A 16,108-nucleotide genomic window follows, 5' to 3' on the forward strand; every position below is an offset into this window, starting at 1 on the left:
CAGCAGTTCATCTCTATTCACATCGAACAGCTGAGCCGGTAAACAACTAGGAAAAAAGTATAGAAATAATAAAAAAAAAACAACAAAACTAATTTTCGTGAATGTTCTACAAAAAATGAAATATAAATATTAATAGCAAAAATGGAAGATCGCAATGAAGAAGTAAGTAAACAGAAAATAAACTTTTTTCTACTAATTAATCATGATGTTGATGCAGATTGAACCATGCCGCGATATAGGACCACATGAGGAGCTGGAGGTGATTAAAAGCCAGGCAGTCATTAAACTATCACCTGTTCAGGTTCCAGCTCATTTCAAGAGACTCGAGTGCAACACAAATCTCAATTTGCCCCCTTTGAATTGGCTGACAACATCGCAGAGTAGCCATGGATTGCATCAAGCCTTGTACCAGAGTGCAGGATTCGCTAGTTTTCGCTTGGGACAGATGTTCCCTGATTGTGTGGGTGAGGTGGATGTTGTTTCGGATGCCGAAAATATAAAGCAGCTTCTAAAGCTGCCATACAGTGATGCGCAGAGCGCTATTAGCATGGTGGTCCACAAAGTGGGCAATACATTGCTCCTGGATGAGTTCGACATACAAAAGTATTTGCTACGCAAAGCGGACGATGATTGGAAATGGTTACGTTCTTTTATATTGGAGCACATTCTAACCTACGGCGATAATCAGGCCAATTATTGCCTAAAAGAACGCAATCGTGAGGCATTGCAAACAAAAAATTTACTCTCGAAGTTTCTGTATCACAGTTTGAAGCAAACGGGTGAAGCAGGCGATAATTATGAAGTGAGTACATCCACCCAGGTGACCAGTCGTCGACCAGTGGGCTTACCCATAAGTGGACCCGTGTTGCCAGAGCCAAAGATCGAAGAGAATGTACCGGATCCGAAATCGAGTCATGCCTTTAATCGGAATGTGGTGTGGACATTTGAGGATATACGCATGTTAATTGGCACTGATATGCCAATATTTGGTGGACCGAATCGTCCGTGCATCAGTTTACGTCTCCGGGATGCTGCTCAGCCCATTAATGTGCTCACTGGGATCGATTATTGGCTGGATAATCTCATGTGCAATGTGCCGGAGGTTGTAATGTGCTATCATTTGGATGGCATTGTACAGAAATACGAGATAATTAAGACTGAGGATTTACCCTATCTGGAGAATTCACAATTCTCGCCGCAAGTGGTGAGAAATGTGGCACAAAACATATTGGCATTCCTGAAGGCCAATGCCACCAAGGCTGGCCACACATATTGGCTGTTTAAGGGGCGTAACGATGACGTGGTCAAGCTCTATGATCTCACCACTCTCTGTGAGAATCAAAATCAAGGTGGTGCCGGTGGCGATGATCATCATCAGCATCAAGAGTCGCCAGAGAAGCAGCAGCAAATGAATCCATTCACAGTTCCTGTCGGCATGCTCTTGTATTCGGTGGCTCGAAATATGAAGAACACATTGAAGAATATCAGTCCCCAGACAGCAGGAAATATACGAGCCCTATTAGATAATTGTATCAAGCTGTTGCCCAAAGAGCAGTATCCACAAATTGTTAGTTCCTCGCATTATATACTCTCCGATTTGCATATACCAGCGGGTATAGATCCCAAATCACCGAAGTTTGATGAGCATGATTCCGATTCCCTTTACGACGACGATGAAGACGATGAGGAGGATGAAGATGATGACGAGGAGGAGGATTATCAATATGGAAATTGTGATTTTACAGCCAATAAGTACTATCAAAGCTCCGAAGAGAGCGGTGGTAAGGCAAATGTTGCCGTACGTCATATATGCGATGCTCTTAGAGATTTCAAATCGCATACTAAGAAATCGAAGCCGGCTCCATTAATGGCCACCACCGTTGAACGTTGTCAAATATCATTGGAACACATAAGCGCTGGAATCTCATGTCTACAATACTTCAATGGCAATCAAGAGGAGAAGCTTAAAGAGACGGAAACGCATGCCAAGCAAGAGGAAAGGGAACGCATATTGCATGAGGAGCAGAATCCAAATATGGCCAAACCCTTCAACGCCATCCCATTGCCCTATGAGCAACTAATAATGCCGCCCCCATCCCAGTCCAGCTCTAGTTCGAGTAAAAAATCCACAAAATTGCACAAGTCCGACAGCAAATCCAAAGAACTGGCCACCACTAGCAATAGTAGCAACTCTCTGACGGAGGATGGAAAAACTAATCAACAACTTAGTGCCAAATTCAATAATCACCATTTTGGCTCATGGAATGTCCATCTGAAGCTATTGCTCTTGGAGAAGGCCTGCTTGACCTATGCCACATTGGCCGAACATCATTACGAATTGGAGAGCTTCGGCTGCACATTGCGAGCCATTGAGTTGGCCTGTCGTTGCCAACAGGTGCTCAATAAGTATATGGCCAATGTGGTGTCTCAACAAAGTTGTTTGCTCGGTCGTGCGGGTGACTGTTTCTTTCAGATGTCCAAGCATTGGTCCGATATAGCCAAGTATAAGCGACAATATGAGCAGGAGAATGAAATTATGCGCATAATTGGTGAGGAAATCACTCAAGAATTGCAGCAGGATGACGACGATGAGCTACCATTATCCCTAGAGCCCACTGACAATGTGGAGCAGGTGATGCTACTCAGTTGTAAATGCTATGAGCAGGCTTTACAGCATTCCGAAAAACTCGAGAGTAATGAACTCTTGCGTCGTCTTGGCAATGTGCGCAATGAATTGGGTCTGAAGTATATGTACTGGGCGCAAGGTGAGTTAAGAAGACATTCGCCCTCTCTCTCCCTCTCCCTTCTCTAAATCATAATTTTTTTTTTCGCAGAGGAATACAGTGAATATATGAAGAAAAAAGAGGAGCATGTTAGGAAGTATGGACGTAAGCCACAGAAGCAGCAGGACGAAGAGAAAAAGGACAAGGAGAAACCGCTCTATGTCAAATTGACTGTTAATTCCTATGATTGTCTACGTCGTGGCATTAAGGCCTTTACAACTGTCGAGGATAATATTAACTTGGCATTTCTCTATTGCAATATGGGAAGATTTATGCGTCTACGTGCCCATCTAACAATGCCCGATGAGAGGTGAGTTTATCTGCCAAAACTGCATACAGATTCTTTAGGTTTCTTCCTCCTTCTTCCCAGTGCCGTTAAATTGGATAGTCAAAAAACCTTTTATAACGAAGCCTTCAAATACTATGAAAAGGCCAAGGATTGCCTCGATACACGTAAAGCCAATGCCGAGCTTTGGGATCTAGTGCAATGGGAATTATCCACGGCGACTTTCACTTTGGCCAAACAATTGCAAGATCATGGCGTGACGACTGAAAAATCTACCCTAGTTGAGTCGACCAAAGAGGTCTTGGAATTGCTACAGAAATCTTTGCGTCTCTGCGACGTAGAGCATGCTGGAGCCAGACAAGTGCTCTATAGTTTTCGTTCTGGTTTGATCCATAGGAGGTAATACAAACGAGAAGAGAGAGGGCGCAGATTCATAACTAATTGGTCGATTGATTTATTTTCACAGAATTGCCTCGTTTCACTACTCTCAATTGAGGGCAGCAGGTAATTGTGAGCTATCGCACTTGCCTAAATCATCATTGCAGCTATGCAAGCATCATTATGAGAAGGCCGCTCAGATCCTGGAGAGCCTCAAAGAGGTCCAAGAGCTACTTATAGTACAACTGGAACGCATTTCGTTGCATGAATACTTGGCAGAGCGTAAGTTAAAAAGCAACCAATTCTTAGCAAAGATCCAATGACTGGTCAGCAAGTTATTTGATTAGCAAATATACATAAAGATCAAAAACAAGTTAAGTCTGTAAGACCGATATCATACTATATATTCTTTTTAACAATTCTATAGCCTCTGTTAGGAACTTGATCTAAATCCTTTAATTTAACTTTAAGAAAGTTTTGATATCCCTTTACAACGCTTTATCGTTTATTTATCTAAAACAAAACCTGAAATTATACAATCTTTAGAATTCGTCGATTGAAAGATCATTTAAAAATACGATAGAAAAGTAATTTGAATTCTGCTTCAAATAGCTAAAATATTTGGTAATATTTCGATTTTTGTTCGTTTAGATAAAAGACTTTCACTAAAGAAACATTTTGTTGTTACTTCTGCTGTGAAAGCGAACGAGATGGAAATTGCTTTGACACCTTCTATAATTAACAGCTTCTCGCTCACTCGTTTTTATGAAGAAGATGCAAATATATATCAGCTAAATATATCAACAATTCGATCCGCTATTGTAAGGATATAGCTTTCGATGGTCTTAGTTGCTAGTGCAGGTAAAAAATAGTTACTTCGATAGTTTTTTAACTATATTCTCTAGTAAACACTAAAAATAATAAGCATAGCTCACATATTTCGTCTTTTATTGCTTAAATTTAAAACGATTATTGAAATAAGTAGTCTTTTTAACGATATGTCTTTTTAGTTTGCATTTTTTTTTGCTATCAGTCCCGTTTCTAATTCGGAATCGAAATTGATATACTCCTTCGGTTTGAAATCCTTTAAATCGTTAGTTGTTTGGTCGTATCTACCCCATCCAGAAATATTTCAATTTCATTTTCTTATTCTAAAAATTTTGGAGCAAAAACTTAGTAAATTGACCTAGAAAATAAAGATTTATCTAATCAGCTGCACGACAAAGACTCGAGATATTCAAGAGATGAATGTAGATGTAGAATTGTCTCGTTGCTTTATTTCTAGTTGAACTTCCATGGAAGAATAGCAAACTTTTAAACTATCATTAATACAGTCAAAGCTAGTAAATTACAACCACTTGGTTTCACAGAAATGTTTCGAATCACTAAAATCAGTTCTTATGCTGTATAAAGAAAAATATCTGAAAATAGAATCAATTTTTACTAAACTAATTATTTGATTGAAAAGAGAGATGAAGAAAAGGATTAAATTACTGAAAGTAACCAAATTTGAGCTCTAAGAGAAGAACTTTTTTCTCTTTGATTTCAATTTCTCTTTCATTCAATTTGTGCTGCATATTCATTTCCTTTGGCAAGGATGTTCAATGAATCCTTTTTTTTATAGTGACCAGCTACTCGGCCCAGAAGATCAAACAAATGCAAGCGGCTTTGGATATTTGCTTGCAATGCGATGTCATCGTTGCCAGCAACGTCATCGATACCATTATAAGCAACAACACAAATAATAGCAATAGCAGCAGCAGCAACAACAGCAATTATGCTATTAATAATAGTAATGACGAATTTAACATCCATTTGACACTGTTTGAGAGCCGTATACAAAATGCATTAAAGACATTGACCAAACTATTGCTAACCGGCAAGGATTCGAAGCAGCTGTCGGCTTTGTACAAGCGCATGTATATGGAAACCTTGACTGGGAAACATGGCACAGGGGAGCAGCTTGATGGAGAGGTGACAGACACAGCCATTGTCTTGAAGTCACAGCTGCTTCATACACTAATAACCCGGCTGAAAACCATGTGCGAAGCTCATATGGCCAATGACTAGACCGCCACCACCCCGCTTAGCTCTCAACTACGTACGTGTCTTTAGTTAAATTTGATAAAAAAAAAAATACGAAAAAAAAACACAGCGAAAAGAAAAACAAACACAAAAATATTCACAATTGCTGAAGCTGCTGCATATGTTTATTGATCGATCTTATGCGGATCGATATCGATCCAAATGGGTTCAACCACGCCTGCCACCACAACGACAACCTCCAGATAATTGCTGTGCCTCCTCAAACTTCAAAGCAGCTGCAATCACCATAACTATGGCAATTTGTAGGATCTACCAAAAGACAGAGAGAGAGGGAGAGATATGGAGAGATCAATTAACAATTTGTAACAATTTGCAATGCGCTTCTTACCTTCGTATATCCAAGAGTTTTCATATTTATTTTGTTGATATCTACACGGTCTATGGTTGGAGCTCTTTATAAAGGCCTGGGAGGCCCTGGCCTGAACCTCCCATCATCAAACGTGTCGCTGATCAAGATTTTGAATGCTGTAAGCACGCGTAAAAGATTGTAATTTGTAACCCAGAGAAAGAAAGAGCAACCAACCAACCTCTATTACCTACTTTACAACTATATAGTAAAATCTATTCACAAACACGAAAGAGACGACAACTAAATTTCCGTCAATCATCAAGAGCGACAGAGAAAGAGAGAGAGCTAGGAGGCCTTAATTTATATTTTGTTGGTATTTAAATTTTCAATAAATATTTAATATTGTATTTGAAACAAGAAACAAAAACTCTTTATTCTTCCATATATATATACATTTTTATATATATTCCATATGAATTGAGTATTAAGAACTCAGCAGCAAACACACAGCAAGTTGTTTACCTGCCATAAATGTCAAGTAATATGCCATTAAATTCTCATTGTAGCGCATACAAATCATTTAAATATTTGAAAATTTTCTAATTTTTTATTATTGTAAGTTCATAATCATAATTATTATAATATTTTTTTTTGCTTTTGTATATAAATTATACCAACGCAGCAGAAAGTTCAAGTCAATGCCTTAGCTCGACTTAATGTGAAAAAACGAATAAAATAAAAAAAGTGATTGGCACAGTGGTACCAGAACTTGTTAACTTGTGAGCAAAACCAGAGCGGGGGATGGGCACGCGCGCGTCTTCTTAGCTAGCCGGGGGTCCAAAGAGTCATGACAAAGTCAAAGTCGGTTGCATAATGACGTCTCTTCAATGGCGTAAGCATAGACGCCTACTATCTGGACCTGAATGAGCAGCGAACCCAGCTAACTAGCCAAACGCGAAACCCCAATTTGAGACATGAAATTGTTGTTTCCACCACGTCGTCGCCCCCCGACTACGACGACGACGACGGCGACGTCTTGAGATTATTCTGGGGACAAAGACATCATTGAGGTGTCTGACTGGGTCTGGCCATTGGTTGTAGAGTCCAAAAAACAACATGCATCACTTTCGTCACGTAAAAATAACATTGAATATTGCCTGGATTTAGTATATAAACAAAACTGGCTGCCACATAGAGACATTAGTTCCATTTCATTGACTAAGACAAAAACAAAAAACAATTACAAAAATGATGAAGTTCATGGTAAGAGGAAAAATAATAAATTTCGAATCCTTTAACTTAACTAACGAAATATTCCCTCGCTTGACTCTCTTTAGTGCATTTTCGTTTGCGCCGTGGCTGCTGTTTCTGCCTATGGTGCTCGTGCTGGTGGATACGGCAGTGCTCCCGTTGGAGGCTATGCCTATCAGGTGCAACCCGCTCTGACTGTCAAGGCTATTGTTCCCGGATATGGTGGCCAACGCGGCGGCTATGGTGGCGGCTATGAAGCTCAGGTGCCAGTGGCCTCATCCTACAGCAACGCCAACGTTGGACAATCGAACTATGGCGGTCGCAGCTATGGCGGTGCTCCACCAGTTGATCGTGAGGCCATCGCTTTGGCCAAACTTGCTTTGGCTGCCCCAAGTGCTGGTGGTCCCTTGGTCTGGAAGGAGGCTCCCCAGTACGTAGAGCGCTCCTACGAGCCACGCAGCTATGCCCCCAAGCAGAACTATGGCGATGAGGCCAAGGGTGGTTCGGCAGCTGCTGCAGCCAGCTCAGTTGCTGCTGGCCAAAAGGGCTACAAGAAGTCCGGCTATTAAGCGACACAACTACAGTGAATTATGGAGCTTAACGGCTCGAGACTTAGCAAAAACAAAAATGCAAATACTTCTAAGGCAAACTAGGCAATAAACAAAACAAAAACTCATCCATGAAAAATCAAAATTATAAATTTTATTTTTTATTTCTCGTAAATTTTGGGGTCACTCGGGGGTTTGTGCTTACCAAGCAGAGTTCTACTTGTAACTTTAAAGTGCTTAAACAATGAAATTAAACCAAACAAAGCAAAAAAGAAATTGAACTGAAATGTGAAACTGAAATAAGAGAGTTTCTCTAAAAGATCTCAAATGTTCTCTCTTTCTCTCTATTAATTATTTGAAGTTTTCTCTTATGACTTTTACAAGTTGTAATTGGCATTTATATTTTTTTTTTGTACTAATTTTAGTTTAGTTCTATTCATTTTCATATTATACAAAAGAATGTGCTAAATTGTAAAATATTTTTAATTTACATGAATTTATTAAACATTTCACGACAAGTTCGTGAGTTGAACTGAAAGTCAGTTAGGGAAATGAATATGGCATTGGGTCTGGGTTTGGGCTATGGGTCTGGGTCTGGGGGTCTCTGTCTAGAGGTCTAAGTTGGCTTTGGGGTTTTCTTGTTATCAGGGCATAGAAACAATGGCACATCGCGTAACCGAATTGTGAAAGGTGATTTTATAACACATTAATAGTTTAATACATATTATGAAATATGTGTAGAACTTTGAAATTATATACATATAGAAAACTGTATGTATTATGTACATTATGTATATATGATATTGTGTGTTTTTTTTTTTTGCTTTTATTGGCTGGTTGTGTATATAGGTCACGTAAGTAGTATCCAGTCTAATAATTGAGTATAAAAGCCAGTGACATTTGGCTATGAAAATTATAGTTTGATTGATTACTACAACCAACAAAACTTAAAAAAATTCAATATGAAATACCTGGTAAGTAGTAAAGACTCTCAAGCGTCTCGAAAAGGACTTGCATTAATCCTTGGATCCTTAATTTCTGTTACAGTTCGTTTGCATCAGCTTGGCCCTCTTCGCCTACATCAGCGCTAACCCAGCTTATGGTGGCCAGCGTGGAGGATATGGTGGCGGCTATGGCGGCGACCGTGTGGCCTATGAGGTCGTGAACGGCGGTTATGGTGGCCACAATGGAGGCTATGGCGGACACAATGGAGGCTATGTCCAGCCCCTCCGTTCTGCTCCTTCGGCTCCACGTGCTGCTGCTGCTGCTGCTTCGGCCGCTGCTGCTGTCCGTCCTGGCAGCTACCAGCAATGGGCTGTTCCCAGCTGGGAGATCGATGGTGGATACAATGGCCCCAGCCACGGTTATGGCCGTCGTTATTAATTACCCCCCGCCAATCCCGATCCCAACCCCAACCCCAGTACTCAAATCTTTGTTCAATGGAGCGGAATTGAGAACTCAATAAACGAAAAAAATCCCCCATGCTGAATGCAAAGCAGAATGGCTGAATATTGAACGAAAAAAAAAGTAATCAAGTTTTTTTATTTCTATGGGTTAAGCTGCAAAATATGGCATACTTTTGAGCGCAATTGCTTAAATCTTGGGTCTAGTTATAATACCATTTAGTAGGTGTACAATGATCTAATTCTTGAAATGGCAAACAAGTCTAGGATGTTTCTGATCAGAAAAAGTGTTTTAAAAAGGATTTCCAAACAGAAATAGTAACATCAGAATAGTAATTCTTCCTCAAAAACCTTCAAAGACTTTCGTAAATCTTAGACTATTAATATTTGACAATAACTAGTTGAGTTTTAAATGGTTTTTAACTAACAATTACTAAAACTATTGTCTAAATAGTTGGATTATTATAACCCAAGAGAGTATAATTCTAAATACAGAGTATTTTTAGTGTTTTACGACTTTTATTAAGCAGATCAAAGTGTATTCCTCATAATTCACTCGCTGTTCAGAAACGTTTCTCTATAAACTCTTAACTCTCTCTATAAGCCAGTTAAAAACATCTAGTTTAATAACAAACTGAAATGTTTTTATAAAAATTTTACTAGACAAAACACTTTTGGTAAGATGGGCAAAATGATTTCACATAAAATATTCTTTTGTTGTCTGCCAAGTCGAAACATTATTGCAAATTCATGACTTCTTGAGCATTTAACTACGAGTGCTTGAGTTTTGTTTTCATTATTTTAAGTGGTCAAAATGAAATGGTTAAATTAAGCATAAGTTAATTTAGACTAAGTGTTGCTTTTCTTTGGGTTGATTAATGGAAATAATTCGAATATAAGATAAAGGAATGAATTCATCATCATATATTTTAATCTTGTACTTCAATGCGATTCAAATTTAATATTCTTTGAACTTTCGATACAAATTATAGAAACATATGATTGATTATAGTATTGCAAACCTAAAAACGAGTTGTTTGAAATGTGAAGATTGGATAAAACTATTGGGCATAGAATAATACTTATGAAATATCTTTAAAATATATAATTATTTATTTTTTTCTACATTTCTAATAGAAGCTATTTAGTTGTTAAAACTTGTGTAGTGAAATCACATTCAAATGATTTGGATTACACAAAAATTTCAAGAACTTCTGAAAAAAAAGTTTCAATTATTAAATAAGATAAAAAAATATATATTTATATCACGTGATTTAAAGACTATGTAACGTTTAGAGAAACTATGAAATTAACTAGTTTTGGAATTAAGGAAATTTAAAGAAGTTTTGGAAAAAGATCTAAATAATAAATAAGATAGGAAAATATTATTATCACTAGTTTTTATAATGGAAAGAAGAGATGATGATGATAGATGATGCATTGAAATGGTTTTCGAATAGTTTCAAAAAACTTTTATCTAAAACTTATGATAAATGGTTTTATTTAAACTATAGAGATATTAATTTAGATTTAATTATTTCTAAAATTTTATTCTGATTTCTGATGGAATTCATAAAGAATTGTACCGAACCCACGATAAAAGTTAAAGTTTGGAAAAATATGATACAGAAAAATGTGTATTAAAAACCATAACTATTTTGTTTTATAGTCCGCCCCTGTATATGGGGGGGTCTAATCAGAATCAGCCTAAACACTCATTGAACCACCCTCAACCTGAGTATGGGGAACCGATACGAAAGCGTCAACAAGTTGGTGCTCTTGCTGGCCATTGATATCGACCAGGTTTTGGGCTTTGGACCAAGTTGGAGAGCAAAATATGAAGCTGGTGTCTTTTGAGCTCACCCAAGCTTGCCCAGCTTTGGCCACAAAAGGTAAGCCGTGATAAATTTTGCGGCGAGATCACGTTTCGAGTGCTACAATTATTTTGCTTATATAAAGAAGTGTGCTTGGCTTTTAATTTGTTAATTGTGCCAACTGTGCCAAACAGAAATCATAGCCATGAACAAATTCGCTGTAAGTACCCATGACATCTCTCCGCATCGGCATCGAAGATCACAAATGTTGGTGTCGTCATCGTCATCGTCACAGTCACCCACTTCCCGTTCCGTTTACGAGTGAAGAAGAAAACAAAAATTCAAATGTTCTTTTCTTGGTTCTCGTTTTCTCTCCAGACTTTGGCAGTATTCATCTGCGCCTATCTGGCTGTCGGCAGCTGTTATGGCGGCGGACATGGTGGATATGGTGGTCCCATTGGTGGCCCCATTGGCGGTTATGGCGGCAATGATGGTGGTGCCGCTTCGGCTGCTTCCAGCTCGGCTGCTGCCGCCGGTGGCAACGAACAGCGCCCCGTTGAGATAATTGCCGGTGGACCACGTGGAGGTTATGGCGGCGGTTATGGTGGAAACCACCATGGACACCACGAAATCCTCCGCCCCATCCGTCTGGAGGGAGGCTATGGCGGTGAGCGTCTGGGACATGGTTATGGCGGTGAGCGTCAGGGTCCCCATGGCGGTTATGGCCAGAGACACGGTGGCTATGGACGTCCCCGTTGGACTGTCCAGCCAGCTGGCGCCACTCTCCTCTATCCCGGCCAGAACAACTACCGTGCTTACGTCTCTCCCCCAGAGTACAGCAAGGTGATTCTGCCCATCCGCCCAGCTGCTCCAGTTGCCAAGCTTTTCGTCCCAGAGAACAACTACAACAACGCTGGCTACGGTGTTGAGGGACCCAAATACTAAACCAATTAGTATGATGATGTCTCCGTCCACTTTTTTGCTTCACCCTTTTCAAATGAATTTCTAGTGGATTGTGTAAATACCATCAAGCTGTTCCCGTAAATGGCTTAAAAAATAAAAAATCTACAAAAAAACCACAAACAAAAAAAGAAAGCAAACATCTTGTTATTGGGTTTATAACTTAGTTTTGTATATTGTTAGATAAATGGATCCGGTTTTGGGTGGTTTATTGATTCTCGACAGCTGTTGCAGCTGCTCGTCATCAAAAATATGCACTTGATTGGTCATTTTGGAAATTGCAACGTGCATGGCGATCAGGTGGCCAAAACAATGTCTCGCATTTTGATTTCGCAGAGTAGAATTTTTCTAAAATTCTCCCAAAACAATATTTTAGTGTATGGAGCTAATGAAGTACTCATTAGAATTTGATTTTTAAACTAAAACCTTTTAAACAACCTTAGTGAAGTTACTTTAGGTTGTTTCTTTTTTGCCATTTTTCTCTTGCTTAAAGACCAAAAGCTCTTACCATCAATTGATGTCTTTATAATGTTTGTAACAGACAAAAGAAAGCTTTTCCCATCACATAAAGTATATATACTTTGGATCATGATGCATCACCTACTCGCCCACTCCCTTGAAGTATATAAATATGTTATCGATCAGCATTAAAATCATCGGAGTCGACTGCCCATTGATCTGAATGTTAGTTGGTTGTTTCGTCGATCTATTTGTCTATATGTAAATGTATATCTTTTCCAGTTTGATCCTTAAATCATTTTACAAATAATAACTTTACCTACTTTTAAGTTACCTTTCTAGTTAGAAATCAAAATGTTTTAAAACCGATTATAGATTTGATTTATAAGCTTAACTTATTAAACTATATAAACTACTTTTCTCTCTGCTTATAAAATCGCTCTATATAGACAGATGTATGTAAATTTCATACATTTCATTAAAGTTTATGATAAAGTAAAGTAGATATCATAGAAGTGGGAGAAAATCGATATTTTACTGCTTATTTCGATATCCATTATTCGATTTTCCTTACCAAAATGAACCCTCAAAAGTCAATATACTAATCGTTTGTTTATTGTCAACTCTAATCGAAATCAGAATGGAAATTCTATAAAATAGAATACTTTAACTCTCTAAAAATTTCTCAATTTTTCCTGAATCATAAAAATATCCAAAGTTTTGAGTATTTTGTAAAATAAATTTAAGTTTAAGAGTTCTCCAGACATTGTAAACTTGAATTAATTTTAAAATGTTAAAATAATGAGTGCAGTTTTCTATGAAAACTTTTTATTATGTGCTAAGTTTTAAAACTGCTTCAAAAATGTCTAGGGTTTAGAGGGTTAATATAGTTTTTTAATCGATATATTTACATATATTCGAAATCGATTAACGGTCTTAGACATTAGGTTAGTAAAATTCAAGCAATAATTTCAATGGAAATTTCTTTTCTTGATAAAAACTAATATTTTGTTAATCGTTATAAATGTTTGGCGTAATCATAAATTATAATGAAATGCCAATTCGTCATAAATTTTTATTTGAAATTTGCCATTTATTCTTTCAACTTGATTTGACATTTTTTCATTTGCATTTTCAATTTCTTGCTTTATCAGTGGAACAAAAAAAGAAAACAAAAAGTTTCAAGTTTGTTGTTGATTATTTTTTTGTGAAAGCAAGCAAAACTTCTGCTGAATCTGTTGGTGGTCGAAAAATTGCACAATGCTGGCCATAATATTTTTTTTTCATATTCATTCTTTGGTTTTGTTTTGTTCTGCATTTTCTCTACCTTCGACATTCGAGTCAATGATGAATGATTCACTAGATAATCGAGTGAAGTGGAACAATTTTTGTTTGTAGGAGGAGTTTCTGTTGATAATTTTACATTTTTTTTTTGTTGGCCTATATCAAGAAGTGTAATTGGATTATCTTCACCGTTAGAGAGGTCTCCCATTGAAGAGCAACGGCAATGGAATGACAATGGATGGGACGCTGTGGCTAGTTCATTGATCACTCAGAAACCATGATGTATGATGCTGCGTGCAGGTAGCCAGGTTGTCCAAGATAGATACCAACAACCGAAACGAAGCGTGACATGCAGGGGGAAGCTGCTATCAATGGAAGCTGCTAGCTTTCTGTTAGCCAGCTAGGTGTTTTGTGGTGTTCTTGCATTGGCATTGTCGTCTGTATTATATGTGCATATATAGTTTATAATTTCGAGTGCAATTTCAATTTTCAAGCATAGAAATTGAACCTGAACCGAATGGCCGCCGCTCTTGGGTTTTTGTTTCTGTTTGTGTTTCTGTTTCGTTTCTGTTTCTGTTTCGTCTGGATGGACGGATGGATCGGGGTGGGGGCCTTCTTATCAGGCTGGAGGGATGGCGAGGGGGTGCCGGCATCTTCCCAAAGTGTCACAGTTTCGTCATGACTCGTCGTCGCTCTCAGGTACCTACTCTTGTTTTGGTCACGTTTAGCGCACTCACAAATCTCTGGCCAGCTCAAATATAATGGCTATAAAAGCAATTTGGCCACATGCTATTGTTAATTAGTTTTGCGAAACACTCAAACAAAATAAACATGTCCGCCTACATGATGCGTCTCCTTTGCCTGGCCGCCTGCTGCCTAACCATCACAATGGCCTACAAGCCCTCGAATTATGGCCGTCAGTCCTATGCCGATATTGTCAAGCCCTACGAGACAGCTGAGGCTCAGGCCGCCGCCTTGACCAATGCTGCCGGAGCAGCGGCTTCTGCTGCCAAATTGGATGCTGCCAATTGGTATGAGCTCAACCGTTATGGCTGGGAGCAGGGCAAACCATTGTTGGTCAAGCCATACGGCCCATTGGACAAACTCTATGCTGCTGCTTTGCCACCACGCTCCTTCGTTGCTGAGATCGATCCCGGTAAGTTTTAAACGAAATGTTCGACTAGTCGTCATCTTACTAACTGCTCTCTTTCCTTTTCATTTTGCAGTCTTCAAGAAGAGCCACTATGGTGGTGCCTATGGCGAGAAATCCGCCATTCTGCAAACTGGCTCCAAATTGGCAGCTGCTGCTGTTTAAATTCAATCAGCTAACTGTGTTCTCTCCGTCTGTTCTTGTTACAGTTTCAAGACTCTTAATAAATAGTGATAGTTTAAAGTGAAATCTACAAAAAATGTCTATTTTAATGGGGAAATTTTATGGCTTTTGAGGGGCTGGATCAAAGCAAAAGAAAAATCTTTTGATAAGAGTATCAGTCTGAGTCTGATATTATTTGATAAATAAGATTTTCGTTTCTGAATCCTTTTTTAAACGCAAAACGTTAGCAATTTAGCAACGTTTCTCTTGCAAATGAAATACCAATCCTATCAAATGTTTAAAGCCAAATTCGAAACATTTTCTTTTAGCCAACTTAAACAACAATTATCGAATAACAACAAAAGAAACAAAGAGCACATCTGTTGCCTATAGAATATTTCGGTTGAAAACGTTTTGGGAATGAGCTGACTTTAACTTAATTTCGACGGCTGTCTTAAGTTTTCTCTCACTTGATTTACTTACCAATGTTTAATATTGTTATTAACCTTTTAAACAATATTTGGCAAGTTCATTAACTAAATTACTGACTTCTAATTTAAATGAAATCGTTTTGGCTTAGAAACAATTTCCTGATATTTAGAAATTATTTGACTGTTTAACTAATTTCTGTAAGTCTATCAACTTTCTAACTAAACAGAGTTTTCTTCAGGCTATCGGTAACCAGTTGAATATTTTGTAGAGAAAAGTTGAGAAGCTGTTTTTTCAACCAATATAATTTGATCTTCTCTGGAGTTTAGTTTTCATTATAAGCCCCTTTTGAAAATATAATTTTTATAAGAAAACTTGCAGACCAGTAGAATTTTTTGAGAGACAAATGGGGAATTGGAAGGGCAATGGACAATTTTCCAAAGAAATAGTTATAGGAATTAGACGTCCTCCCCCCAAAACCAGTTGATCCCAGTTGATCTTTGGGAAGTGAGTAATTTTGTTTTGTTTCTTAATTTTTTTTTTTTTTTTTTAATATTTTTTGTTTTTTTTTTTTAATTTGTTTGTTATTATTATGAATTAAATTCGTTTTTATTGCAAAATACAAAGTAAAAAATATGAAATTTGCTCAGTTTTGTTTTGTTTTTTTTTTTTTGTTTTTGTTCTTTTTGTTGTTCATTTAATGTAAAATTCAAAATTCGTTACGAGCACACAGAAAATATTTACCTACTAAACATAAAATGAACTAAAAGAAAAACAAATAGTTGAAGCGGTTTTTGGATAACTCG

General features: G+C 37.9%; 5 protein-coding genes and 1 long non-coding RNA gene across 6 annotated transcripts; 5 read left to right on the forward strand and 1 right to left on the reverse strand.

The window, feature by feature from the left end:
- Positions 1–7: 7 nt before the first annotated feature.
- LOC6638926 (erythroid differentiation-related factor 1) lies at positions 8–5,587 on the forward strand. Its single transcript, XM_002062273.4, has 6 exons — positions 8–162; positions 218–2,765; positions 2,835–3,093; positions 3,154–3,468; positions 3,536–3,729; positions 5,072–5,587. Exons 1-6 carry the CDS (start codon positions 142–144, stop codon positions 5,515–5,517), a joined length of 3,783 nt encoding a protein of 1,260 aa, XP_002062309.1. The 5' UTR covers positions 8–141; the 3' UTR covers positions 5,518–5,587.
- A 41-nt stretch (positions 5,588–5,628) lies between these two features.
- On the reverse strand, positions 5,629–6,198 carry LOC124460666. Its single transcript, XR_006954673.1, has 2 exons — positions 5,882–6,198; positions 5,629–5,802 (listed from the first exon to the last, which is right to left on the reverse strand). It is a non-coding gene; the product is annotated as an uncharacterized LOC124460666 (long non-coding RNA).
- An 835-nt stretch (positions 6,199–7,033) lies between these two features.
- LOC6638925 (chorion protein S18) lies at positions 7,034–7,786 on the forward strand. The gene is made up of 2 exons (XM_002062272.4): positions 7,034–7,105; positions 7,180–7,786. Exons 1-2 carry the CDS (start codon positions 7,091–7,093, stop codon positions 7,660–7,662), a joined length of 498 nt encoding a protein of 165 aa, XP_002062308.1. The 5' UTR covers positions 7,034–7,090; the 3' UTR covers positions 7,663–7,786.
- Positions 7,787–8,540: 754 nt separating this feature from the next.
- Positions 8,541–9,172, forward strand: LOC6638924 (chorion protein S15). Its single transcript, XM_002062271.3, has 2 exons — positions 8,541–8,615; positions 8,689–9,172. Exons 1-2 carry the CDS (start codon positions 8,604–8,606, stop codon positions 9,022–9,024), a joined length of 348 nt encoding a protein of 115 aa, XP_002062307.1. The 5' UTR covers positions 8,541–8,603; the 3' UTR covers positions 9,025–9,172.
- A 1,827-nt stretch (positions 9,173–10,999) lies between these two features.
- Positions 11,000–11,949, forward strand: LOC6638923 (chorion protein S19). The gene is made up of 2 exons (XM_002062270.3): positions 11,000–11,078; positions 11,237–11,949. Exons 1-2 carry the CDS (start codon positions 11,064–11,066, stop codon positions 11,801–11,803), a joined length of 582 nt encoding a protein of 193 aa, XP_002062306.1. The 5' UTR covers positions 11,000–11,063; the 3' UTR covers positions 11,804–11,949.
- Positions 11,950–14,347: 2,398 nt separating this feature from the next.
- LOC6638559 (chorion protein S16) lies at positions 14,348–14,960 on the forward strand. The gene is made up of 2 exons (XM_002062269.4): positions 14,348–14,717; positions 14,788–14,960. The coding sequence occupies exons 1-2, from the start codon at positions 14,348–14,350 to the stop codon at positions 14,874–14,876; spliced, it is 459 nt and encodes a 152-aa protein (XP_002062305.2). The 3' UTR covers positions 14,877–14,960.
- The last annotated feature ends 1,148 nt before the right edge of the window (positions 14,961–16,108 follow it).

This window comes from Drosophila willistoni (genome assembly GCF_018902025.1).
Source record: "Drosophila willistoni isolate 14030-0811.24 chromosome XR unlocalized genomic scaffold, UCI_dwil_1.1 Seg144, whole genome shotgun sequence".
NCBI classification, from domain to species: domain Eukaryota; kingdom Metazoa; phylum Arthropoda; class Insecta; order Diptera; family Drosophilidae; genus Drosophila; species Drosophila willistoni.

What these genes read in the sequence shown, in the direction of transcription:
- LOC6638926 (XM_002062273.4), top strand. Translation starts at nt 142, where the DNA reads ATGGAAGATCGCAATGAAGAA. An exon ending in GTATATGTACTGGGCGCAAG is followed by an intron (nt 2,766 to 2,834) that starts GTGAGTTAAGAA and finishes TTTTTTTCGCAG; the next exon opens with AGGAATACAGTGAATATATG. An exon ending in GCATGAATACTTGGCAGAGC is followed by an intron (nt 3,730 to 5,071) that starts GTAAGTTAAAAA and finishes TTTTTTTTATAG; the next exon opens with TGACCAGCTACTCGGCCCAG.
- LOC6638559 (XM_002062269.4), top strand. Translation starts at nt 14,348, where the DNA reads ATGCTATTGTTAATTAGTTTTGCGAAACACTCAAACAAAATAAACATG. An exon ending in CGTTGCTGAGATCGATCCCG is followed by an intron (nt 14,718 to 14,787) that starts GTAAGTTTTAAA and finishes TTCATTTTGCAG; the next exon opens with TCTTCAAGAAGAGCCACTAT.